Source organism: Monopterus albus, unplaced genomic scaffold (assembly GCF_001952655.1).
Source record: "Monopterus albus unplaced genomic scaffold, M_albus_1.0 scaffold211.1, whole genome shotgun sequence".
NCBI classification, from domain to species: domain Eukaryota; kingdom Metazoa; phylum Chordata; class Actinopteri; order Synbranchiformes; family Synbranchidae; genus Monopterus; species Monopterus albus.
In genome coordinates, this window is record NW_018128091.1 from 365,980 (window position 1) to 391,733 (window position 25,754).

Sequence of the window (25,754 nt, forward strand, 5' to 3'; positions counted from 1 at the left end):
AACCCGGACCTCGCCAGATCCGGTGTGGAGTTCACACTGATGATTCGCATGTGCAAACAGTGACAGTAGTGCACATAATAACAAGAAGATTGTCAGGTGGTCAGCATCACCAGAGGCGTTGGTGATGAAATGCATAATAGTTTATGAAATGTACATGGACAGCAGTGCAAATGACCAACAGCAGATGTCGCGTTTAATAAAAAAACAGTCAGCAGCAGATTTAAATATAATATGACAAAAAGAAGCTCACCACAGGGACAGAGGGGTTAGCTTATCACTTAAAACTCCACCTGTCTCACATCTCACAGCATCCCCTCTACACCAATTATACATATATTATGTCATTAGATTTAAGAGATGTCAAATTTGCCAACAAAAACTATGACTCTGAAGGGGAAAGAAGCTCTGCGCCCAACTCTTAGCTCAGACTAGTGCCTTTGTATTACAGCACATGAAATACAGGGGATTTTGTAGGGTGAATCAGCAAAATACGTACAGTTTCCTAGTGGCATTTAAATGATCAAGGAAGTATAATCTAGGAAATTTACAGGCATGGAGAACTAAGTTCATCTCAGAGTATTTTTGTAAATACTGTGTACTCTGACAAAAATGGATCTTTGTGGATTTTTTATTGTGAAAAGTAAAAATAGGGAGAACAGTTGACACCTGATATTACAGCCCATATACAGTATCTTATCATTACTATGTAACATGTTGCATGGTGCAGTAACTTCCTTGATGAAGTTACTACTCTCTGTCTACCATCTTACCTGTCCTGTTAAAGGACAAGTCATCACTTTCATCCAGGGGGATTCACTAAGTGCAAGGTGTTTATATTAAACTCTGTGACTGTTTTAGCGAGATGGTTCCAAAATCTGGTGTTACATTAAGTGAGCAACACAAAGGAACAGCAGGAAAACAACAACATTTTGCACAGTTATTTACTGTCTGATTCTAACAGCAACAACCTTAACAGACTGTTGGGAAGATTTCATGATAGCAACTACACAGTGCTTTTCCAAGTCTGTTCTTTATTCTGTAGTCCAATAATGTTTCAGTGTTAGTTTGATTGGAATAAGTTTAGAGCTTTAAAACGCATTAATGCCTTAGGGTCATTAAATCTTTCTCTAAATTGTTTTCCTGGTGTGTGCAAGATGATATCTGCAACATCTCACATCTTGACACAAGCTTTTAACAAAAGCCCTGTAACAGCAATTACAGATAGCCTGCCAAGACAAACACAGTGACTCAATTGCTAGATAATGTGCATGTGCGGAAACTGATGTCATACTTATTGTGTTTCTGCACAGCTCTCCTTAGCCCATACTCTCCCCTGCCCACATATAGTCCACTCCTGCTCCAGGTTAAATTGTGGGTGTCACCAGCAACACCTGCTGCCTTACTAACAGATGGCTTTACAGGATGATGGTGGTGGAGCAATCTTGGTGTTGTGCACAGATGAAATTAGTTCCATATGTGGATGGCTGTTACAGGGCTGGAGGAAAGGACAAGCAGTGGCACCTGCAGGATTATATTTTGCGTACAAAGAACCACCTACAGCACCATGAGATTTTTTTTAATATACTTTATTAAACCCCATGGGGAAATTTCTTACTGACGCCAGTGCTGTTAGTCACTGCCTGGCCACATGTGGGCTGGGAAGACCAGGAATCAAATCCCAAACCTCCCAACTGGGAGACGACCACTCTACTTCCTGAGCCACAGCCGCTAAACTGATTATAACATGTTAAAAAAGATTTTTTTTCTCATAATTAAACATGCTGTATTTTCTCATTACAATAGACAGAAGGCTACTGGAGTGACTGGCAGCTGCATACACACTAAGCCTACTTTGAGCAGGACCTGCTTAGTTCATTCAGTTCAGCAACAAGCAGCATTGCCATTAGGAGGTGCGATCCTTGAGAATCATTAATCTGACTCCTAAATCCACGTGCAATAATTAGCCCACAAAATAACACATGAATGCAGGCAATGAGCCATGATAAATAGAAAATACCCTGCACATGTCCCACTGATGTTACAGGCATTGACAGCAGGGAATGAGAGCAGCATGTTAAGAGTAGGATATATGGTCTACTCATATTAGATGTAGCTCCTTGGACCATAAATCTGAAACTATTTCTATATAGACTATAGTTTATACCATATGTTGATTATGTAATGACCACCAGACAGAAAAACTAAGCAAATTTTTTTTCTTAATGTATGCACATTATGTACAGGATTACAGCTACAGGTATGACTAGAGACAAGTGTCAGTGTAATCATGGTGGGTGTGGGCCCAATCTGACTGGCTCATGCTTAGCCTCAGGCTAATAGACAGTGAAGGCTCTGGAAGAAAATGAAGGAAAAATCATAAAGAATCAACTGATGCAAGAGTTCCAGCTAATTCTGTACATTGTATTCCATTAAACTAAAGATAACACAACACTGCTATCAAGGCTCTCTATTGTGTGCAAATTCAACAACTGTATTCAGCAAGGATCCATTGATTAGTTTAACTTTATAACAGACTGCTCAGTGGCACACAGAGGAGGTTATGCATCTCTTTAACAGCCATCTTAGATTAGTTTATATACTGTATATCATTAAGCCTACATGACAGAAATCCTTCTGCTGGATGTTTTAATGCAGATGATAGAATATCTTGTCACTAGGCCTTATCATTAGTGTCAAATTATCACAAGTAGGTGGGAATGAATTTGACCTCCTGAAAAACTTTAATTTGCAAGAACAAGAAATACTGATTGTTAATTTTCTCCCTCTGTTTATTTATGCACCCCTTCAATCATTTACTTTTCAATAAATGCAAATCTTGCTTCAAAACTGACAAGATGTTTCATTCTCTGAATTCAAAGCAAATGACCATGATACCAGATCATATCATAGGTTATTTTTAAAAGTTTCTTGTACCAGTTCTGAACTGGGGAAGACTGGTTTTTGGCACCTTACCACCTGAATGAACAATGCAGAGCATGGGTTTTTACTCCATGAGTTCCATCAGTCATGATTACACTGTGCATTCAAAGTAAATGCAGAAATCTGGGAAGGCAACTACAATCCAAAAATAGTCAAGTTAGTCAGCCTCAGTAAACTAAGTTAGTCAAGTTTGAAATGAAAATGTCAAAATTATTACACAAATTGTCACTAATAAATATCCACAACAGTTTACAGAACATCTTCCTGCATATATCAACTTGATGACCACCAACGCTAATAGCTGTGTGCTTTCGGGATTATTAGCAACACAATGGATTATGCTCACATTTCGTCTTACCTTGAAATAATAAGATTTAGATCATATGGCTAAACAATTCTGCGATGGCTTGGCGACCTGTCCAGGGTGTACCCCGCCTTCGCCTGATTGCCGGCCGGGATTGGCTCCGGCCCCACCCGTGACCCCGTTCAGGGACTAAGCGGTAGAAAATGAATGAATGAATGGCTAAACAATTGATCAGATTGAGACTGAGTTTTTTTGCCCTGTATGTTAAACTTTGACCAGAGTTGCCATACCACCAGATCTCAACAATTACTTTAGTGGGTATGTTATAACCAAACAAACCCATTGCTATGAAAGCCTTGAAAATTAAACCCAGCCTACATTAAACTTTATCATGGTTTTGCTTTTGTAGTCTGGTCTAGCAATTATGTCACAAGTTAATGGCAAAAATATGACTTGAAGAAAAGTACAGGAAAAAATTGATACTACAAATTGCCCCATGATGCTTTACATGTTATATCCTTTGTATCTACTGGGAGCAGCTCCTCATATGTTATGGTACAATGGGAGGAGTGGTTTTATCAAAAAAGAGAGAGAATGAGTGGCATGATGATCAGTGGAAAATCCAAAAAACATGGCTGTCTTAGATGCTTCATAATTCTGAGATCTGTGGAGATTTGGGGAAACAAATACACTGTTACAAATGTTGCTGATCCAAAATGCAAGTTGGACTGTAGCTGCTGGTTCACAGTCTGACCTTGGAATGGAAGATAACACTATGATTGTGTAACTGCAAATCTGACATACAGTATCATGAAGTCATCGGTCAGTCATTTCCTCCAGCTTCTCCAGATAACATGGCCATGAGTGTGCTCATGACCTTACCCCCTTATTAGCATTTCATCACCTCCAAGACATTCACCCAGGTATTTCACTGCTGTTGCTGTTACAGTTTATCATGGCTCTGACTGACAATAGGGTAGCCCAGCTCTCTGTTAGGGGTGTAATTATGCATGTGAGTGTGACAGCTGATGGCATTATTGCCATTGTCTGTCTACATTGACACACATACAGAGTGAGACAGTGAGATGACTGTCTGCCAGAGTGAAGAGGAGGACATTTGGAATACAAAAGGATGTTTAAGATTCTAGCAGAGAACAGAAATCCAGCTGTGAATTATAGTTTCAGATGTGCGTGTTTGTCCATGATGTGTATGTGATATACCTCTTGTTTCAAAACCTTTCAGAAATAAACTCCCCACATCTGAAAACCTGCACCATCTCACTTCATTTTTACTCAGTGTCACAGAAACAAAGTAAATAAAGAAAGTTCAGACAAGCAAAGGGCCAGAATTTTCACACTATGGATCCAATCTCCCCAGAGTCAATGTTACTGTAGCAAAATGCACAAACTCATTTTATATAGAAACACCATATCTAATGGCATGATGTTTTACGAAGATATTTTAAACCCCATAGGTCAAGAAATGACTTGTTTGCAAGACCCTTTAAACGTCATGTTTTCACAGGTAAAACTATTTACATTCTGGAATCACTGGCCATTACCAAGCCTCTGACAACAGGGGGCCTCCTAGGTTACATGAAGACTTAGTAGTGTTTAAGCAATGGTATGATCACTATCACTATTTCTGTCTCCCTCTGTCTCTTTTGCAACTCATCCCAGATTATTTTTACCAGAGAAGAACTGTTAAATATCGGACAACTCACACTGAACTACCTTTCTTTGATTTTTGGGAATGAAGAATGCTGTATGGACATTCTGATTGGAGGAGCAGCTGCCATATACAGGACCTGGAAAAAACGCCGCCGTGGCAAACAAGCGGGCGCCTTGGTGAGGCTACGCCAGAGATGGACCCGGACTCCACTCCCGTCTATCCACCTAGCAAATATCTGCTCCCTGGTCAACAAGATGGATGAAATTCTTCTCCCCAACAGGACTAACTGACTTTGCACGCCCTGCTGCTTTGTGCTTCACGGAGACCTGGCTGAGTGACTTGATCGCGGACAGCGCGATACAAGTACCGGTGTTTTGTCAGATTTTGCTACCTATCAAAACGTGCTACCCACCGTTCACAAAGTGGTTAGGGGGATGGATCGGGGTGGGGTTAGTCAGTCCATAACTGCGCATGCGCAGAGCCTAATGCGCATGCGCAGACAGTTTGGGTATGGAATTCTGACGGGTATGAAGATTCGACAGAACACCGGTCTTCTTTGTTATCACAGCCCTTCCTTTGTTGTGAGTATTACGGACCCTAGTGATGGGCAGATGAAGCTTCATGAAGCATTGAAGCCTTTCATCCAATTGGTTCACTCCAGCGCAAAGCTTCTTGAAGCTTCATTTGCTCTAGGAGGACATCTACTGGATGCAACAATATCAGTTGGCATGAATTTGAAGTGTGTGGCATTTTGCAGAAAGCCTGTGAATAAAACTGTATGCAAAATAAAGAAGTATGCAAAACATGTATATTGTAGTGATGGCAGTATACTGTGTATATATATATATACTGGCAGTATGGAAAATGATTATTTGGAAATGATGAAAATGGAAATGATTATTTACAGTGAGGTGAGGGTGGTTGGGGTTGGGGTATGGACAATGATTGTGCTTTTGTAACGTTGAGGTATGGCCAGTGATTATGGTTTAGGGGACACATCATTGGTTTTTATTTAAAAACAACAGTTTCTCCACTGTGGCAGGTCTTAGGCGATTTCTTTTTTCTCCATCAAACACCCACATTTTGAATGGAGCCTGAGGGGTTTATATCGCTGTCAAAACTCGCGGCAAAATCCGAACCACTTCCTGAATCAGTCACGTGGTACAGCCGGGCAGCGAGGCTTCGACAACAACAACAAGCCCTGGTTTACAGCAAGACTCAAGCAGCTTCGTCGATGCCAAATGGCTTACAGAAGTGGGAACAGGACTCTGTACAGCCAGGCCAGGAACACACTGACAAGGGAGATCAGAGCAGCAAAGAGGAGCTACTCTGAAAAGCTGAAAGCTCAGGTTTCAGCCAACGATTCCTGTGGTGAAAACCACATCCAGCACCCAGACAATAAGTACAGGTGCCCCCCAGGGATGTGTGCTCTCCCCTCTGCTGTTTTCATTCTTCACCAACAACTGCATCTCAAAGGACCCCTGTGTTAAGCTCCTAAAGTTTGCTGATGATACAACGATCATTGGTCTCATCCGAGACGATGAGTCAGCCTACAGATAGGAGGTTGAGCAGCTGGTCCTAGTCAAAATCCACTTATATTTTAGTTCAATATTTGTGAGGTCAAAAGTAAAGATGCTTTATAGACTAATGGATTGTAAAATTTCAAATCTTTCTCATGCTTTTATTTTGCAAGAGCAACAATACACCATTGTCCCTGTAACATCACTATACATCAGTGGATTCTGCCAGTGAATAGTGAAAGTGGGACCTACATTCGGCAGCTTGACAAATGGCCATTACGGGTCTGTTCTCTGTAGTTTTCAGAAAAACTTTGTGCGCACAACCTCGACTGAACTATGCGAGATTAGAAACACTGAGGTGAAAGGTCCAGAGTGAATTTTTGTCTCATCTAGACAATAGTCACACTTGCGATGAGATGAAAAAAAATTAAGAAAATGAGGCAGTGTTTATTGATAAATTTAAGTGGTCTGTACTAAATGAGGTGTCTGGCCGATGGTGGTGGAATGACTGAGGAGACAGAGGAGATGATGGCCGTGAGCGGAGTGAGTAGTTGGACTGTGTACTGACCTGGCTGGTGGAAGCTGTAAGGGCTAGGTGTAGTATGGTCCGGAGATAGCTGTCCGTGGCTGCAGTGGTGAGAAGGAGTTGGCTGGGCGTAGCGAGGGACCTAGAGCTGTCAGGGAAACAGTCCAGGAGGAAAACACAAAAAATAAAACACACAAACTAGAGAGACAGGCGAGATATTACGGGATGGCAGGGAATCAGCCCAGAGGAAGGCGCAGAAACAACAAAACTAATAAAACGTACTAGACGTACTAAGAAGAACAAAGATCCGATAATAGTTTAGAGTGACAGTAGGTCCGAGAACAGAGAATGAACTGGCAAGGTAGAGGAGTGCGAGCTGGATAAAAATATGGCGGGAAACTAAGTGAACGCAGCTGATGATGATAGTAGTTGATTGGAGTGAATGGAGGCTGACAATCAAGGTGAAAGAAACAGGTGCAGCTGGGCAAACCTGACATTTACTGCCTATTTATACTGTTTATTTTGTATTGTTTGCACTGTTTGTTGCTTGTTAATACTGCTTATTTTGTTATATTACACAGCCTTATGCTGGTTTACTGTCTACTTGCCCCTTGCATGGGGATATGTACATACACATTGAGAGCCAATGTACCAGAGTCAAATTCCTCATGTGTCTGACACACCTGGCCAATAAAGCAGATTCTGATTCTGATTCTGATTCTGAACCCAGGGGATGAAGGGTTGAGGATGCAAGGAAGCATGAGAGTGATCAAGCATAGATTATGGGTGGATATGAGAAAAGAGGGAAGTCAGCAGGTGGGAGAGATTGGGATGAGGGCACAAAGGGTTCATAGACAATATCCCCACTTAAAGCCAATCGAAGAGTCTCCTGGGCCTTGTGTGTCTACTGAACTTTCCTTGTCATTTTTTTCTTCAGACAATCAGAACGGAAGAGGCTATTACAACAACACACTTGTATATCTACTGGGTCAAAGACTCAAAGATTCCTCAGTGGAAACATCTATGCTTCCTTGGAAGAAATCTATGTTAGAGAGTTTCGGAAACAGCAGTTAAGGAGCACTTTTTAAAATGCTAGAACACATTTGACTTCCAGAGGGTATGCTGTAAATAGAAAAAACTCAACACTCCTACTCTATAAGCTATAGGGAGGAAACAAAGGCACAGGAGGGGGTTGTTGTTTTATAAGACATCATCTCCTGTCTCATGACATCACCCACAAAAAGTAGTTTGAGAAATGGCTGGATAATAACAATGAAGTGGATGGATGGTTGTGCAAGGCCTATGTGAGACATCAGGAGGGAGCCAACAAGACAGCACAGCTTAATTAAGAGCATCACTAATGAATGACTTAATAAGGGTTTTGGGGGTTAATGTTCCTAAGAAAACATGAGGGAAATCACCCGAGGATGGGAAGCGACCCACATTTGGGAAGAGGAAAGATGGGGGGCAGCCCCCATTTCCCTAACAGTCACCCCATATCCTCTCTGGGCGGCCTGCTGATTGGTTCATTACCCATAGTAAAGAAGTTTGCGACTCACATCACCCCGGTACAAACACATTCTGCCCCCTTTCCACTCTGTCTATGACCATCCTGCCCTGCAAAGACCAATGTCCAGATTGCTTCAGTGCCCTAATCAAATTTGAAGAAGTGACTTCATGTTTCTTTGGTCTGGCTTGATAAGGGAAATTCTAAATTGATGTATATCAATCATCAAATACAATATGTAACAAACACCATTATATGGGCATAAGAAAGTCACTTTCAGCTTTTCCCATTTAGGGTTCACCACAGCAAATCGTCACACTGATGACTCACATGTTGACATTTGGCACATGTTTCACGCCGGATGCCCTTCCTGACGCAACCCTGATTCGAATCCGGTCCGCAGCGGTGAGAGCGCTGCGCCTTAACCACTAGCCTACCATAGACATATGGCATATATGACTCTTATTTTTTGTCTTTCTGGCTTATCCATCCAGCCTCTCAAACAACCAAATTAAACAAATTAACAAATTAATGAAGATGAAGTTTGGAATGTGAATTGAATTCAGCAGGGTTTTAACTCCAAAGGTTTTTGTTTACTGACATACAGGAGAAATTAATCAATCATTTTATTTTCAGATTAAGACAATTTGGATTTTATGTACCAGCATAAGAAAAGATTGTACTCTATGCTCATCTGTGGTGCTTTTACACTCCATCTACAGTATATAATTATTACTAACATTAGCCATTGTATATAAGGATAAGAACCTTTATTTGGCCAAGTATGTTACACACAAGGAATTTGTTTCCGGTACAGACCTGAGGCAGCCATCTGCAGCGCCAACTCAACCGATGGTTCTAACCATCGGGGGCAACTTGGGGGTTCAGTGTCTTGCTCAAGGACACTTCGACACATGGACTGCAGGCACCGAGATTTGAACCTTCAACCGTCAGGTTGGGAAATGACTGCTCTACCCATCGCAATGTTGCCTCCCCTATACTGATGTCAGGTAATGTTTTCTAGATACATTTAAAGTGTTAAATGTTCTTGGACCAGTACCTTAACTGATATTGAATGTTTTTAGCAGACAGGTGTACTTTATACCTGCAGGTGTTTTGACACCTCACAGCAAGGAGGTCTACTTTCACTTCAGATAAAATGCGTGTTAGGTTTTGTCCTTGCTGCATACTAGTTGATTTACCTTTGCCACCTGATGTCTGTGCCTCCCTACTCTCAACTGGCTGTCACTCCTGGTTACTGCTGCTTCGTCAGCTGGCTGGCTGGCCACTGTCCCCAGGCAGCATTGCTGCTGCCAGCTGTGCTCAGATGGAGAGGAGGACCAACATGGTGCCATTAGGTCGACTGTGGAGCTTTGGCAGTTGGCTCAAAAGGAAACAAAAGAACATACCACAAAGCACAACATCCAGGAGGAATGTACAGGATGGATAAAGGATTATGAAGCAGTAAAACAATACAGAACATACAGAAAGTAAAAACACACAAGGCACATTAAACACTACTATTAAATATAAAATTTCCTTGAATACATAGTTATCTTACAAATGTCCATACAGCATCACCTGTGATTCTTAATCCAGATACTCGACAACAAAGGGTCATCAAACAGCATATTTCCAGCAAGTGGAGGTATTCAGTAAATTGGATTGTGATGCAAGGGATGCATATTTGCCATTTTAAAATTTTATCACATAGCATCTATCACACAACAACATAAAATAGAAGAGCTGTACATTTGAACAGTTTGAGGGTTTATACAGTATTTCCACCTGGCCTTTGTAAACCCGTCATCTCATAAATTGTCTTAGTCTTTGGCGCCCCCAAGCGACCACATAAAAAAACATATTAAGAATCTTAAATTAAAGTACACCCAGTCTAGATCACTTTTCTCCCTTCAGAATCATACTTTATACCTTTTTTAAACAGACCTATTTTTATAGAAATCTTTGGCAGCAGAAGTGCTCGGTGGGGAGTAGTGAAAGAATTACTCAGGTAGGCTTAATTATGTAAATAGCAGTAATACCACTGTGTAAAAAAAATGTCCTTCAAGTAAAAGTCCTGCATTCAATTACTTGAGTAAAGGTGCATAAGTATTTATTTTATATGCATTATATTTTGATATTGATACATTTGTACTATTATTATTTAATTATGAATGCAGGGCTTTTACTTGTAACGAGTATTTCTACACAGTGGTATTACTATTTTTACTTTAGTAATGAGACTACGTCTTCCACTACCGATTAAAGCTGAATTATAAACACTTTGTCAATAAAAATAATATTGCTGCTAGTGACGCTGCTTAACCAAAAGAAAAGAATCGTGAGCGAGCACGGAACCAGAGCGCACCTAAGTGATCACGTGGTAAGTATAGCCGCCTGCTCGTGCCCGTTAATTGACACGAAAAGAAACTCCATTTTGAAAAGAGTTCAAGCTAATGATGGATAGAGACAACTACCCAAACGCTGCTATTTGCAAGTTTTGTGGAGAGGTCTTCAGCTTGCCTGGTGGGATATTTACATCTTTTTTCTTACAGTTTAATGGCCCGCGACACCGTATTTTATGGCAAATAAAGTTATTGTCACAGTTAGTTACCGTGTTAGTTAACATTAGCAATGCAAATGCAGCAGCAAACATTAGCTAAGCTATCACGTGTTGGCGAGTGGTTGAATTTGGAGAACATATTATCTAACATAATAACTTACGGCAACTCTCGCTAAGGGTTTCAGAGGAATTTGTGAAGATAAAGAAATGGTGTGATAGTAATTTACTATCTTTGAACTTGGAGAAAACTAAATATATGGTATTTGGGAACCGTAGACCACATAATGAACTTCAATTGAGAATTGGGGGTGCTAATATCGAACGAGTGTATGAAATCAAATTTTTGGGTGTCATGGTTGACGACAGATTATCCTGGAAATCTCATATCAGTTATGTTCAGCATAAAATAGCTAAAAATATATCGATATTGGCAAGGGTTAGATATATGCTGGACGTTAAAGCATTGCGTATTTTGTATTCTTCATTGATTTTGCCATATTTGGAGTATGGCGTTGAAAACTGGGGAAATACATACAGGAGTTCACTTCAACCATTGTACATATTACAAAAAATGTATGTGTTATACAAGATATATGCAAGAATAAGATTATTCGAGAAGGTATTAAGGAAATACTCTTTTTATTTATGTAGAGATACTGCTTGCAGCCAATGATGCATTAATTTTTGTATAATATGATGTCATGGGGTAGGACTGGATAAGTCTGACTTCTTCCTACTCCATTCAAACTTGTAATATGTGTAAGCAAACGGATTTTGGATTAGCATTGGTTGGATATGTGTAATTATGTGTGTTGTTGCCTTTTGTTAATTTGTTCTGTTCTGCATGTTTGAAAGAATAAAATCAATCAATCAATCAATCAATAAGGCTAGTGCTAATATTACAACGTGACAAATAGAACATAAATGTTTATTTCTTTGACGTCTTCAGACAAAACCGACAAGACTCGCCAAAGCCAGTGCAGAAATGGTTATACAAGTTGCAGTTGATTGTAACAGGGACAGAGTATTTTTATATCTCTGAACAGTCTGTCCTTATCGCCTTTTTGTTTACTAATTGATGCATGCATTTGTTTACTTCCATAAGAGTTTCAATTCAGGTGCAGCCTTGGTAGCATGAGGATGGACCAAAGCAGTCGTCCGTCGCTTAGATTCCGTCCTGAGATTCTATGTCCAGCAGAGCACGCGATTTTAACGCGCATTTTACATCTGAACAACATACGTTTTATGCATAATGTTATGTCTTGTGTGTTTTATCAGACCAACATTCTGGTATAATTAATTAAAGACATTCAACTCTATTGAGGAGAAGTTCATTTACAAATTACATAACCTGTGATGCTTTAAAGGAAATTAACACATCAACATATTGCTAACAGGAGCTTTAAATTGAATTATTAGCAAATAGATCATGTTAAAATGAGTAAACCGTTTTAAACTTTAAAATTTTAGTGAAATTTGTGACACCTTTGACAGAATCAGAGTTCATTTTACAGTAACTGCAAAACTTCTGAATGTGTAAGAGGAAGTAAGTAGGGAGATACAGTGACATTTTTTTATTACAGTATCAGAAATTAAAATTGATCACTTACAGTGACAGTGCATTGTCTGTTTGTCTCTATTGTGCTTCTTTTTCAGAGGAAGAAACTGAAGGCAACCCCCCACGTGTACTTTTATGTGGCCACATCTACTGCACATCTTGCCTGGAGTCCATTGAGCATGAAGGTGTCATTAAATGCCCAGAGTGTGAGGTACAATTACTGATGATGGTGTCTTTGCTAGAGTGTGGCATTTTCCAGTATATTTATTCAGCATGATTCTGTCATAATTTTGGATTAGTCACACAAAACTACATCATGACTTCTATTAATAATAATCATACTGTTGCAAATGGATGATATTAATTATAAATTGTTTGATTGGTGATCCTTAAATTATTCCTAAATGTTCACATAGGAAAAAAATGGCAATGTAGATACAGCAAATAATTGTGTTCAACTTGAGAAGCAGACTATGTATAACATGCAAACTTGGCCCTTACTGGCCACCTTGTTTGGCAACTACCTAGCCATTTGTTTACTTTTGTCTGGAAATAAAACTGGCTATGGAAATTGTGATTTTCATAAAGTAGTTTTCAAAAAGTAGTAAGATAGCAATAAAAAAAACAAAGCTCCTCTCTGCAGGTTGAGTCAACCCTTCCTGAAGGTGGGGTTTGTGGTCTGCAGCAAGATAGCAGAATCATTGGCCTCATCTACACCGTTAAAATGAACAAAATGAAAAGGTAAAAAGCCGCTCTGAATCTTAAGCAGAACCACACAACTGACAAACATGTAGTTTACCAGTTTTTTGGCTCTTAATTGTGTAATCACGTTGTGTAATAGATTTTTAAAATTGATCTTTGATCATTTCTGTGGTTTTGTCATCACCTAAAGCGTCCGGAGTGACAGACCAAAGAATAGCAGAAGGAACAAATTCTCATTTTCCACAGATGATAATACCAATACAGAGGATATTCAACAGGTATGTTTGGGTGATCACAGGGGTGATGAAAGTTGTTGTACACAACAAGATGGTAATGTTTCAGATGCCTAAATTAGAATCAGCAAAAATACAGAATTCTTTGTGCCGGTATCCCTGTTCTGTCTAACATGGATTTTTAATGTAGAATGTCACGGTACTGGGATACACTTGATATTTTGAGAGGAAAGGGTAAATTGGTCCCTGCATATTGGGACTAAGATGTAGTGAACACTCCAGTGAGAGGGAGACGGACAGGTGGCTATGTACACTGAATCGGTCAATTCTGCCAGACTGTTGTTGGTTTTAGTTTACCAAGTTTATCTATGTGTAGCAGATCAATTTTCACTTGATTTCATTGCTGCCAAAAATGTGGCAAATGTAGTGAAGTCTAATGAAATATTTAAAGCTGCCGAGTATTGTAGATAGGAATGATTCTTGAGTGACTTCCTTTTAGAAGCTGGGAATCCACCTCTGGGGCAGACCTAGTACACCCTGAGAGATTTAGTCATCTTGGTCCACATGGGTGTGTCTTTCACTTGTTGTACCCTAAACAGGGTTTTCAAACAGCTTAGGTGAAGGAATTTCTGACGCAGTAGCTATGTTAGCAGTCTCTTTACCTTTTTACTCTACTATCTCTGCTATTAGTATTCACAAGAATGACTCGCCAACAAAGTTATAGCCAACTTCATGCATTCTTTGTGGAGGCAGCTAAAAGTGCCCCTTTGCACATTTGGCAGCAAACAAACAAAATGCTAATGAAAGTGCATGATTTGTTCTTATGTAATATAAAGTCATTTGCGTGTACCCCATTCTGCAGATTATGCTACATTTCCATCGCTGATGTTAGATCAGCTGATGGTTTTACCAGTGAAGATGTCTCACTGTGTTGGAGTTGTTGGAACTACAGAAACACTCGGTTCACTCTGATCATTCAGTGGTGATACCTCTTGTGAACGATCTTCAGCTAACAGCAGTGTTTGTTTGTTTCTCCACCCGCTGCACTAAGGTCACAAGCCTGACAACGGGTTTCATTTTATCCTGTTATCTAGTTAAGTCCCTGAGTTAACATTACACACACACACACAGAGTATATGAGAGTCACAAGTTGGGCCTATGCTGCTGCATAGGGGTGCTCCGATTGATCGGTCGCCGATCATAATCTGCTGATAATTGCTTTGGGAAGTTTGATCGGCTGTCTCTATAATGGCCGATATAGAAAAGCCGATCAGATGACGCAAAACTCGCGAGACAAGTTTTTTTGCATGCTGCTAAAATGGCTTCTCCAGTTTGGCAATTCTACGTGGTGTGTGAAAAAGACCCCACATCAGCAATCTGCAACCTTTGTAACAAGCAAATTACACGAGGCGGGAAGCACCTACACCATTTTAACACCACGAACCTCATCAGACATTTAAAGGTTAGTCACGTAAAGGAACATGAGCAGTTTTCACAGTTAAGGCCCTTTCACATCAGACGCGAATTTAACGCGCGATTTATTCGCGCGTCAATAATATTTTTCGAACCAATAACTTGTCAATGATACATTGCACACCGCCGACGTAATTTCGCGACGCGAAAAGCGACATTAATCTTTTTCGCCTCCGGGTCGATTTTTCCAACTCGTCGCGGCGACGGCAGCACTTCTGACCAATCACAATGCAGCTTGACACGTCAAATTCAACATGGCGGACCGCTTAATCCAATTTGTTTCAGCGAATTCAGTTATCTATGATAAAAAGGACAAAAACTACAAAGATAATGAATACAAAGATAACGTATGGAGACGGATAGCAGAGGATCTTCACTTGCTTGTGAACTAAACTGATTTCATTACAAATAAACTTTTTTTTTTTTTTTTTTTTTTTTTTTTTTTTTTTACCTCAGACACAAGGCCAGGCGCTGTTCTGGGTCGATCGGATCCCTGTAACTTGTTTCATCGCGTGGGGGGGTCAACTGCACCAACAACTCTCCAAACTGTCCCACAGACATCCTGAAATAGGTCCTAAAGCGAAAATGACACTCCAACAAACACTCTTTAATAAACTCTCTGCCAGAAAACGGCTTATTTTTTCTGGTGATTTTGTGGGATATGACATAACTTGTCTTGAAAGCTGCATCTCTGGGTGTGGAAAGTTTTGTACAAAAGTCTTTGTTGGTTGCACTTTCACTAGCAAAGCATCCCACTCTCTTGCGCGCTCTTCATCCGACCAGTTCTTGTATTTCTCCTCATGATTGGTCACGTAGTGGCGATTCAAATTGTAATCCTTGAACACAGCAAACTGTGTACCACAAACTAAGCACACTGCTTTACCTTTGACTTCTGTAAACAAATACTTTCCAGTCCATGTCTTGTTGAAAACGTGGCATTGGGCATCAACCTTTCTTTTTTTGGCGTGAGTTGACATTTTGAGGGTTAGCTGGCCAACATCACCTGTCTCTCACCTGGTAGATCGGGGAGCTTAAGTTCACCCGTGAACTTTTTCATTCATGTTCTGATTTGATGGACCTCACGCGGGCCAGACAGGGACGCCCAGAGGGCCGGATGTGGCCCGCGGGCCGTAAAATGCCCAGGTCTGACCTAAAACCTTCTTTGTTGTCTTTTTTTTATGTAGCAGGACAAGCAGTACATCGTCGTCGCTTGATGTGGAGTCCATCTATGTAGCGCGACGTTTTAAGAAAATATCGCTTATTCGCGTCGCGTTCGGTGTGAAAAGGCCTTTAAGCTCTAAGAGAGCGGGAGAGTTCAGCGACTCGCGCAACAGTCACTCAGCAGTAAAAGAGACGACAGCAACCCTACTGCAAGGACGGTAAGAAGCATAAAGAAATATCAGACAAAATAATGGAATTCAGATCATCAGCCGCTGTCTATTGTGGAAGACGAATTGTTAGGGTTTTTTGGCAGAACAATAAAAGGCGCTTTCCTGCTCTCGCACAAGCAGCACAAACCTACCTCTCTGCCCCATGCACAAGTGTTGATAGTGAGCGACTTTTTAGCACAGCAGGAAATATCGTGGATGAGAAGCGCAACAAGCTGTCAGCCAAAAATGCGGAGATGCTTATATTTATAAAGAAAAATCTGCCCTTGATGCAAGAAGCCAGCTACTAATCTACATTCTCTACATCACTGTTGCTCTCTCTACCTCTCTACATGCCCACAAAATCTGACTGAGCTTCTGAGAAAAAAGTAACTACTTCAGAATTTATTATTGATTCATGAGGCAGAAGCCATCATGATAGTGCAGCTGTGGTTCTGTTAGTTAACTGCCTTTCTTCTTGACATCCCAAGAGATGTGAACTTGCAATGGCTTGTTAGTCCTGCCCTGAGAATTGAGTTAAAGTTGTAGTTGATAGAAACAGATACAGATATGGAGATGCAAGTTTTTTGTTATTTGTATTTTTTATTTATTTTTGTCGTGTAATTTATTTTTACCTGTGGTCCTTAAAGTAAATTATAAAAAATGAGGGCTGACTTGAAAAACTGACTTCAACCACAATTTTGACTGTAGCCTTTTTTGTTGCAGTTTTTAGTCTAAAGTTAAAGTTCTCTAAAGCTAAAGTCAACGACTCTTTGTTCTGTTATTTTATTTATTTTTATATAATCAACAGGAAAGTTGTATTTGTCAAGCTCCAAGCTGTCCCCAGTTGCTAACCAAGGCAAGCACAGGCTGCTATGTTTTAAGCTTTAGTGTTGCACATGTTTCTTGCCAATAAGTGCAGTTGCCAATTCATGATATTCCTCTTCTTGTAATTTCAGTACTTAATTTACATTGTTGTTAAATATAGTTTAATAAATAATGATACATGATAAGGCTTCAAGTAGACCCTGTGATTGGTATCGGACGATACAGCTTCTAGTGATCGGAGATCGGTGATTGGCCCCAAAAATCCTGATTGGACCACCCCTACTGTTGCAGCTATTCCATTTTGAGATCAAGTCACCTTTTCAATATTTTTCAGCATATAACTCACCATTGTTTTTACATTTATTCCAATAGGTTGCTTTTTTTTAACATTCTTTTGACTTAGGCGCTCTGCAGAAACATTTAGGTGCTTTGCTTATGCCTTATTGTGGTAGGGGGAACCCTGCTAAAGGAGTTAGAGGATGTGGCTGGGGACAACATGACTACAGCTCAGTTGTGATGTAAATTTGTAGTCTGCCCTCTACTTTCAAATTAAGAGTTTAAGTTGAGTGTGGTGGTTAATGGGCTACAGTGAACTTAAACAGTTCAGATCAAAATTGGTAAAATTATGGTTCTGTTTTATACAGCCAGCCAATATCGAGAATGAGGTGGCTGAGGTGTTGGTCCGGGCTGCAGAAAATCTTGCCCAGCTGGAACACATCCGTGAGGTGAAAGCTGTACTATGTCTATAATACTGTGCACATCTTATAGGACATGGTTGTAGATGTTATTTACTAAGAGGAAAAAAAATTTAACTTTACATATCAAAGGAAATGCCAAGTCAGAAGACATTGTGTTTGCATTGCTGGAATGTTTGTGTATGTGTTTGATCTGTGCAGACACTGAAAACTGGTCTGGCAGAACAGGTGAAGAGAGACACAGCTCGGCTGGACATGGAGATCAAGCAAGTTACAGACGCGGCTGTTCATATTATCCAAGAGTGGTATGAATGCAAACTTTCAAAAATGTACTTAAATAGCATGACTACCAGTTATGTTCTTGATTAATCTTTGGGTCAAATAGACTGTTCTAGAGGCCAGGGTGACTTCATTAAATTTCTCATTTTGTCCCAGACAGCCCTAAACCTTAAAATATTCAGTTTCCTATAATGCAAGATCAAGAAAAGCATGTACAACTATTGAATTTTTGGAATTTTTGCTTGAAAATTGAGAATGAATTGATTATCAAATAGTTGGCCATACATTTTCTGTCAGTCAACTAATCGATTAATGGACTAATTGTTGCAGCTTTACTGTACGATAAGGTCCCATGTTCTTTGTTGGAAACATCTATTTTAATGAAAGCGAGGCGTGCACACAGGTTTTGTTTGTCTTCACATTGTTTTATATGCTTATTCTCTTAACAAACACAGGCTTGTATCAGGCCAGTTTTAAGATTTAGTGAAGAAAGCCTGCGCAGTGATAATTATTTTGATAGCAGTTGTTTCTTTTTCTGCAGGAGAGATGTGCAGTTGAGTCAGCTGACAAAACTGGAGGCACATTTCTTCACCACTCAAGAGGAAGTGCGCCATGTTCAGGAGAGGATTACGGCACTGGAGACTGCCATGCAGATGGCCAGAGAAGTACGCCATGTCCCCCTCCTGGAGCAGTACTGCACCCTGAATAAGGTTGGAATGTTATGCCTGTGTACATCCTTACAGATGCTTTCTATTAAGTAACCAGTGCACTGGGAGGTACTACCAAATAAATGCTTGTCAGTTTCCCCATTTTTAAAAATGAATTCAGCCAGCAGGATAGGTAGGTAATAGCTAATGTGAGGGTAAGTGTCCAGGAAATTGGTAAGCCACTGTTATGTCCCCTTGAAGTCATGGAAACACGTGTGTGTGTGTGTAGGTTCTGGAGACATTGCAGGCTCCTGTGGATGATCAGTCTTTTGACATGAAATGCATCACTGTAGACTCTGGAGTAAGGTATGCAACTTTAAAGATGATTAGCTAAGATTTTACACATTGTCTGATAAATCCAGTGAAAATGTGAAGGGATGTAGTGTTTCTGAGCTATATGACACCCCATGACACTTATTCTAGCTTCTACTCTGTGTTGTCAAAGTACGGTCTGTAAATTAGCCCCGACTGCGACCTGGTGAAGGTTATAAGAAATGTTTTCAAACCACGAGTGGTCATTTCAAACAGCCAGCTATATAGAAGCTTTTGTCTGCTAAAACAGAGGCTGCCAGAGTGAAGAGGTGGTGTGATTTATACAGAGAGAGTGGGACAAAGAAAGAGCAACAACCAGGGTTAACATCAGTTTGGCTTTTTGAAATGGAGAGGGTTAAAAGCAGCCAAAGGACTCATTTGATTCACATGTGGCCTTCTGGATGTGTTGGCATCTAAAATTGTTTGTTTTGGTAACGTTAGCAACCTTTGTGTTGAATTAATTTGATTTTAATTTGGGACTAATGTGAGCTTTGTGTAACATTAGTGCTTTGTATCACATCAGCAGTAACCAGAGCGTTCTACTGGACTAACATTTACTTGTTAGTAAAGGGACTGGACGCCGCGTTGTGTACAGTTTGTCCCAACCAGGCATCCACAGTTTGCCTCACTGCTGGGAAATGAGATGTGATGGGAGTGGCAAAGGGCGGTTAGAAACGGTGTATTGTCAGTTTATTTTGAGTCTCACTAGAGACGGTAGAGTAGTTTTAAGGCTGCTGTTTTTGTACAGTATTTTAGTTTGGACCTCATGTTCTATTATGACCTGTGTTATTTCAACCATATGTACATGACAAACAATATGGTACTGTTAAAACAGCTTTTTTTATTTATCAATTACTGTAGCAATCAACCAAATATTTTTAAATATCCAATTAGAAACAGACATTTGAAATATTTTTATACAGTTTTCCTGTATCCTGCTTTTTTTATCCCTCTGTGCCCAGGATATTTGTAGGTGGAAGCATTATGTTTTCAGGTTTTTTGTCCATCTGTCTGGCCCTTTTTTGTGAACATGATATCTCAGGAACAGTCTTCAAATTTGGCATAAACAATCTTTTGAACTTGAGGATGATCTTATTAGATTTCACTAGTCAAAGTTGAAGTCACTGAATTCTCGCATCGGTCCCATTTCCCTGAATTTGGCTGGTTGACGGAGGCATACAACCACCACGCTGTAATAAAAATTTTCAGCCGTAACTGCAGTGATCCATGGGAGCCTGAGAGGCATTAGTGACAGAGATGTGACTAATCTTTTGATTTTTAAATGTGAATATGTGCTTGTGGTCTAGTTGTGTATTACAGTCAGAAAGTCTGACCCAAGGTCTGGCATTGTCTCTGAAGATGGAAGTCAGCGATACAAAGCAGTGAGTCTTTAAATGTCTTCCTTATTTCACTTGGATTGATTTGCACCAACAAAGATCATTACACAGCCAGCTTTAGGTATTTATAGTAATAACCTTTCATGGTCATGAAGAGTTTTTTTTTGTGTAACAGCAGATATCACAGTTTATCACGGACAACATGATAGTGTTCGACTATAAGTTATTTTGTTGAAATGAGTAGTTCATCTGCAGCCACAATGTTTGTTTCCATTTAATTTTTTTTAGTAATTAAATAAGTAGCTGCAATGGCTAAAATACACGTTTTACAGTTGGACAAGTTTTAAAAACATGCTTGGGATGGTTATAGTGCACTTGAAAATCTGTTAGTGTGTATACATTGTTTTTCTAGATAATCTGAGAATATCATCAATGTTGGTAAAGATTTCACTTAAATACAGCCTTTTGTGTAAGGATAACGTTTTAGTTTTGTACCATATTTTTATTAGTAGTACTAAGCATATTTTACATTGACGTTTTTGTGCTAAAACATTGTTGATGAGCAAGTGGTACCCTATCCTGTAATTTAGCATCAGCTGCCCCTAGTGTTTGTGAAACCTTGCCACTTAACAAACTCTATTGGTCATGTCATTCCACATAATAATACACTGTGTGTGCAGTTATTAGGCAAGTGAGTATTTTGACCATATCATCATTTTGTGTATATTTTCCAACTCCAAGCTGTATAAACTTGAATGCCTATTGAATTTAAGCATATCAGTTGATGTGTAATGAGGGAGGGTGTGCATATATCAAGGTGTCCATAATTATTAGGCAGCTTCTTTTCCTCAGGCAAAATGGGCCAAAAAAGAGACTTAACCAAATGTGAAAAGTCAATAATTGTAAAAAGTTATTCAAAGGGATGCAGCATTCTTGAAATTTTTAAGATATTGGGGCGTAATCACAGAACCGTCAAATGTTTTGTTGCAAATGGTCAACAGGGTCGCAAGAAACATGTTCAGGAAAAGGGACGCAAATTAACTGCAAAAGATTTGAGAAGAAGCAAACGTGAAACTACTATGAACCCAGTATCCTACAGTGCTGTCATGTTCCAGAACTGCAAGAGACATGGCCAAGGTGTACGGAAGGCTGAAACCCGACCACCACTGAGCAAGACACACAAGTTGAAACATCAAGACTGGGCCAAGAAATATCTGAAGACAGATTTTTCAAAGGTTTTATGGGCTGATGAGAGTGAGCAGATGGATGGGCCCGTGGCTGGATCTCTAATGGGCACAGAGCATTGTACAACAACTTGTACATTGGTGAAAACAAGCAACCGCTGCACAAACCCTTGGCCCAACACAGGAGGGCCAACCCCAGTGGACCAGAGTCAGCAGTCCACCTCCACCTGAAGGACAAAGGACATTCTTTTGAGGACAGTGAAGTCCAGATCCTCTCCAGAGAACATCGTTGGTTTGAGAGAGGAGTTAAGGAAGCTATTTTTGTAAAAATAGAACACCCCTCACTAAATAGGGGTGGTGGACTAAGACACAACTTGTCATCCATCTACAATCCTGTTTTGAGATCTCTGCCCAAACATGCCCACCAGGACAATAGTTATTTAACATACAACTTAACATATGAAAATAAACAAGTGAGATGGGAAAATGTTTTTTTTTCCTGCACAATAACAGTTGCCCAATAATTATGCACAGACATTCTCCTAAGAAAGCCAAAACCTCACTTTTACCTTTACACAGTAGTTGCTCAATAATAAAATTAATCCTCAAAAATACACCTTGCCTAATAATTTAGCACACAGTGTATATTGTTTATGTGGCGTTCTGTGTTTTGAAAGAATCTTCTCACTGTTCCCCCTTTAGCTTGCCTGAGTCTCCACCCAAAGGGCTCCAATCGGAGAACTCCACCATAAGGTCTCAACAGCAACATGCAGAGGACAGTAACAGTATTCCACCCAGTGGCAACCAGCTCTGCATCCCAGAAAAACAGGGCCCGGAGAGTGCAGTGGCTAATGGGTCATTGCTGCAAGGCCCCCATCCACATCCAGGACCTTGCCACAGCCCTGGCTTAGATGATCCTGACATAATTATTGAGGAGTTTATAGAGGAGGAACAAGAGCACGGTGTGTGGCTTTGTCGTGTGTCTATTTCACTCAATTAAATCATGTTGTGATTCAGTCAGATTATTAAATCGCTTATGTTGGAGTGAGGTTGAGTTCTGATAGCTGCTTCCATTTTGGATATGCTTCTGAGTTGGTAAAATACCTGGATTCATTTGTATTCAAAAGGAATCCTTTTTTGAATCTGTCATTCATGTCCTCTGTTTACTTCACTTTTTTTAGCCTCTCTGACAATACAGACACTGGCAAGGAAAAAGAAGACAGACATATACTGCAAGTTTGGACCAGCTGAACCATTCAATAGTCAGTGGTTTTGGGGGGGGCTGCAAAATGTGATATTAAAGAAAAATTTGGTGTTGTTGCTGTTAACTGCAGAAGGACGAGTGCTCAGCAGTTTCTATTAGTGTCACTGTCATGTATGTCTGGTAACTGGTTTATAATCACAATTAAAATCACCAATTGTGCTAACCTGGTTAGAAAAAATATATTCTTAAATATTAAGTTGACTTTTGTTGCACAAAACGGTTTAAAACAAACCAACAGATTCGATAAGGGATTCAATAAGCATATCCAGAGCTGAATTTAGATTTGAGACAGTGCAATCAAAACTCATCCCTGTGTTGGAGACTGAAGATAAACAAATTTTGGTCAATTCTTTGTCTCTCTCTGCAGTTGCCCCACCCACTGGCCCCGAATTGGCTGATGACAAATGGAGACTCTGCAAAAGAAGGAAAAATCGCTACATAGGCAATAAGAGAATTGGTAGGGAGAGGCAATTGTATAATTATGTGTAGTTATATTAATATCATATGTACAACCTAATGCAGTTTTGGTCAGAATATAAAACAAGCCTGGTATGGTTCTTGTGCATCTTTCCTGCTGTCGTTCTGCTCTCCTTTGTGATCCAGTTTTCTTGTTTCTTCATCATTTTTCTCATTTCCTGATTCCTAGTCACCTTTTGGGTGATGGTGAGCCACATTGTGAATCCAAGTAACTTCTACATCCACTACATGTCTGAGAAGAAGGAAAGAGAGTGTCTGTCTAAGATACTGAACTACTTATGCAGCAAAGATGACAATTACTTCACTTCCCAAGACACCGTGAAGACAGGTGCATCCTCAAAATGATGGAGAAATATGGAGAATTTTAATGTTATTGTTAATTGAGTGCAGAGTTTTTACATAATTGAGCTTAGTGCTACACCTTGCAGTTGATCTTTGTGCAGTTAAGAATTCTATATTGGGTTACCTAATTGAAGCTGGCTTTGTTATAAAAATAGTTTTATTCATTGCAAAATGTGTATTTTTTGCTGTATGACACATTAACAGACATTCCACTTCTTTGTTTTCACTTGAATTATCATTGTTTCCTACCAAATAATACTGACCATCAGACCACTAAGTGGAGTGAAACATGCTTGGCCTTTGTTTCCTTGCTCCTGTCCAGGTTCGATGATCTTTGTCAAGTCGAAGGAGAGACACTGGTTCCGGGCAGTTGTGGTTGAAATCGTGTCCAATGGCTGTGTGGAGGTTGATAAAGCCTGCCCTGTCATCCACCTGGCCAGAGTCAGAGTCTTCTGCAGTGATTATGGACTCACCCAGAGCATCACTATACAGAGGTACACACACAAATGGATGTGAGGTTTCCATGAGTGTTCCCTACAAGTTGTCTGTGGAGCCTTGCAGCTCCGACAGGAACAGAAGCCATGTTATAGGGACGTGTTCCATATACTGACCAATCAGATTTGACCACAACTTAATAATAATCATAATCACCTTTTATTTGGCCAAGCATGTCACACACACACACACACACACACACACACACACACACACACACACACACACACATTGTATCTGCACACACACACGGAATTTGTTTCCGGTACAGAACCGAGACAGCCAGCTCAACTGATGGCTTTAACCGTCGGGGCCAACTTGGGGGTTCAGTGTCTTGCTCAAGGAAACTTTGATGTGTGGACTACAGGCACCAAGATTCGAACCCCCAACCCTCCGGCTGGGAGACATCTGTTCTACCCACTGAACCACAAACTTCTCTAGAAAAAGAAACAAATGGGCTTTCATTCTGTCAGCCTTCCAGCATTGCATCCTTGTTACATTAATGCCCTAGTCCCCGTGAAAGTAGCAACACCTTTCAATGTGGTGCTTTTTTGTTATTCTCATACCGTAGTGTTTTTAGACCTACTAAAGAAGATACAAGCAAAATGATGTGTGTATTGGCAGTCTTGCCGTTCTTTTGTTATCCCTGCACAGGTGTACATGGGTTTTGAAGATTTAAACTATTATAGCGTGTTAATAAAATATCAGCTTCCCAGTATGGCTTCACTTTAACCTCATTTTTCCACCAGTGTGGTTTGAATGGGTTTGTTGTTGATGTCTATTTTATCTGAGGTTGCACATACATGTTTAACTGGATGTTTTGTGAAGCATTTCTTCAATTCTTTCAGTAGCATGCTGTACAAGGTTACTGTATTTCTGTACACCTTCCACTCTTGACACTGTTTCTAGTGAGAAGGGGACCACTGAATCGGTGCTGAAGACTGTGAACGAGCACTTGAGAAAGTTCGATTTTGAAGCAGAAGAGAAGCTGAGACACTTTGCTCCTCAGGCCATCAAATGTTCTCTGAAAGGCCTGGTCCCATATGACTTGGTAAGATCCCAGAGATTCATTTAAATTAGTGTTGTCACGATACCAACATTTTGGTACCGGTACCAAAATGTATTTCGATACTTTCGGATAGTTTTTCAGATAAAAAGAGAACGCAAAAAGTGTCATTACTGACTTTATTTTAATAGAAAATCTTAGAATAACATCAAAATAAAATTCAAAATACTAGGTTTTTCTTATTGCACTAAAAAAATTTTTTTTAGAACAGTCGATGTGAGTAAATAAAAAGTATGAAGTTAGAAGTTCTAACTTAGAAAAAAATATTTTCATTACATATAGCCTGTCTTAAGTAGGACCAATGTTTTTAAATGGTATGTTACCAGTCTTTATAACATATTAAATATTGCTAAATATGTATGTAAAACACTGAACGACTGTGCTGTAACCACATTTAACGTTT

General features: G+C 39.9%; 1 protein-coding gene across 4 annotated transcripts in view; it reads left to right on the top strand.

Moving 5' to 3' along the window:
* Nucleotides 1-10,870: 10,870 nt before the first annotated feature.
* rnf17 (ring finger protein 17) overlaps nucleotides 10,871-25,754 on the top strand; it is a 36,352-nt gene continuing 21,468 nt past the window's right edge. The window contains exons 1-15 of one of the 4 annotated variants that reach the window (XM_020618915.1): nucleotides 10,871-10,995; nucleotides 12,689-12,801; nucleotides 13,234-13,331; nucleotides 13,483-13,570; nucleotides 17,838-17,918; nucleotides 18,090-18,193; nucleotides 18,709-18,877; nucleotides 19,104-19,180; nucleotides 20,494-20,568; nucleotides 22,410-22,669; nucleotides 22,889-22,969; nucleotides 23,339-23,428; nucleotides 23,618-23,776; nucleotides 24,113-24,284; nucleotides 25,195-25,336. In XM_020618915.1, coding sequence (XP_020474571.1) covers nucleotides 10,926-10,995; nucleotides 12,689-12,801; nucleotides 13,234-13,331; nucleotides 13,483-13,570; nucleotides 17,838-17,918; nucleotides 18,090-18,193; nucleotides 18,709-18,877; nucleotides 19,104-19,180; nucleotides 20,494-20,568; nucleotides 22,410-22,669; nucleotides 22,889-22,969; nucleotides 23,339-23,428; nucleotides 23,618-23,776; nucleotides 24,113-24,284; nucleotides 25,195-25,336 — 1,779 coding nt within the window. In that variant the 5' untranslated portion in view covers nucleotides 10,871-10,925. The remainder of the gene's footprint in view (nucleotides 10,996-12,688; nucleotides 12,802-13,233; nucleotides 13,332-13,482; nucleotides 13,571-17,837; nucleotides 17,919-18,089; nucleotides 18,194-18,708; nucleotides 18,878-19,103; nucleotides 19,181-20,493; nucleotides 20,569-22,409; nucleotides 22,670-22,888; nucleotides 22,970-23,338; nucleotides 23,429-23,617; nucleotides 23,777-24,112; nucleotides 24,285-25,194; nucleotides 25,337-25,754) is intronic. The other 3 variants (XM_020618916.1, XM_020618917.1, XM_020618918.1) reach the window with 3 other exon arrangements.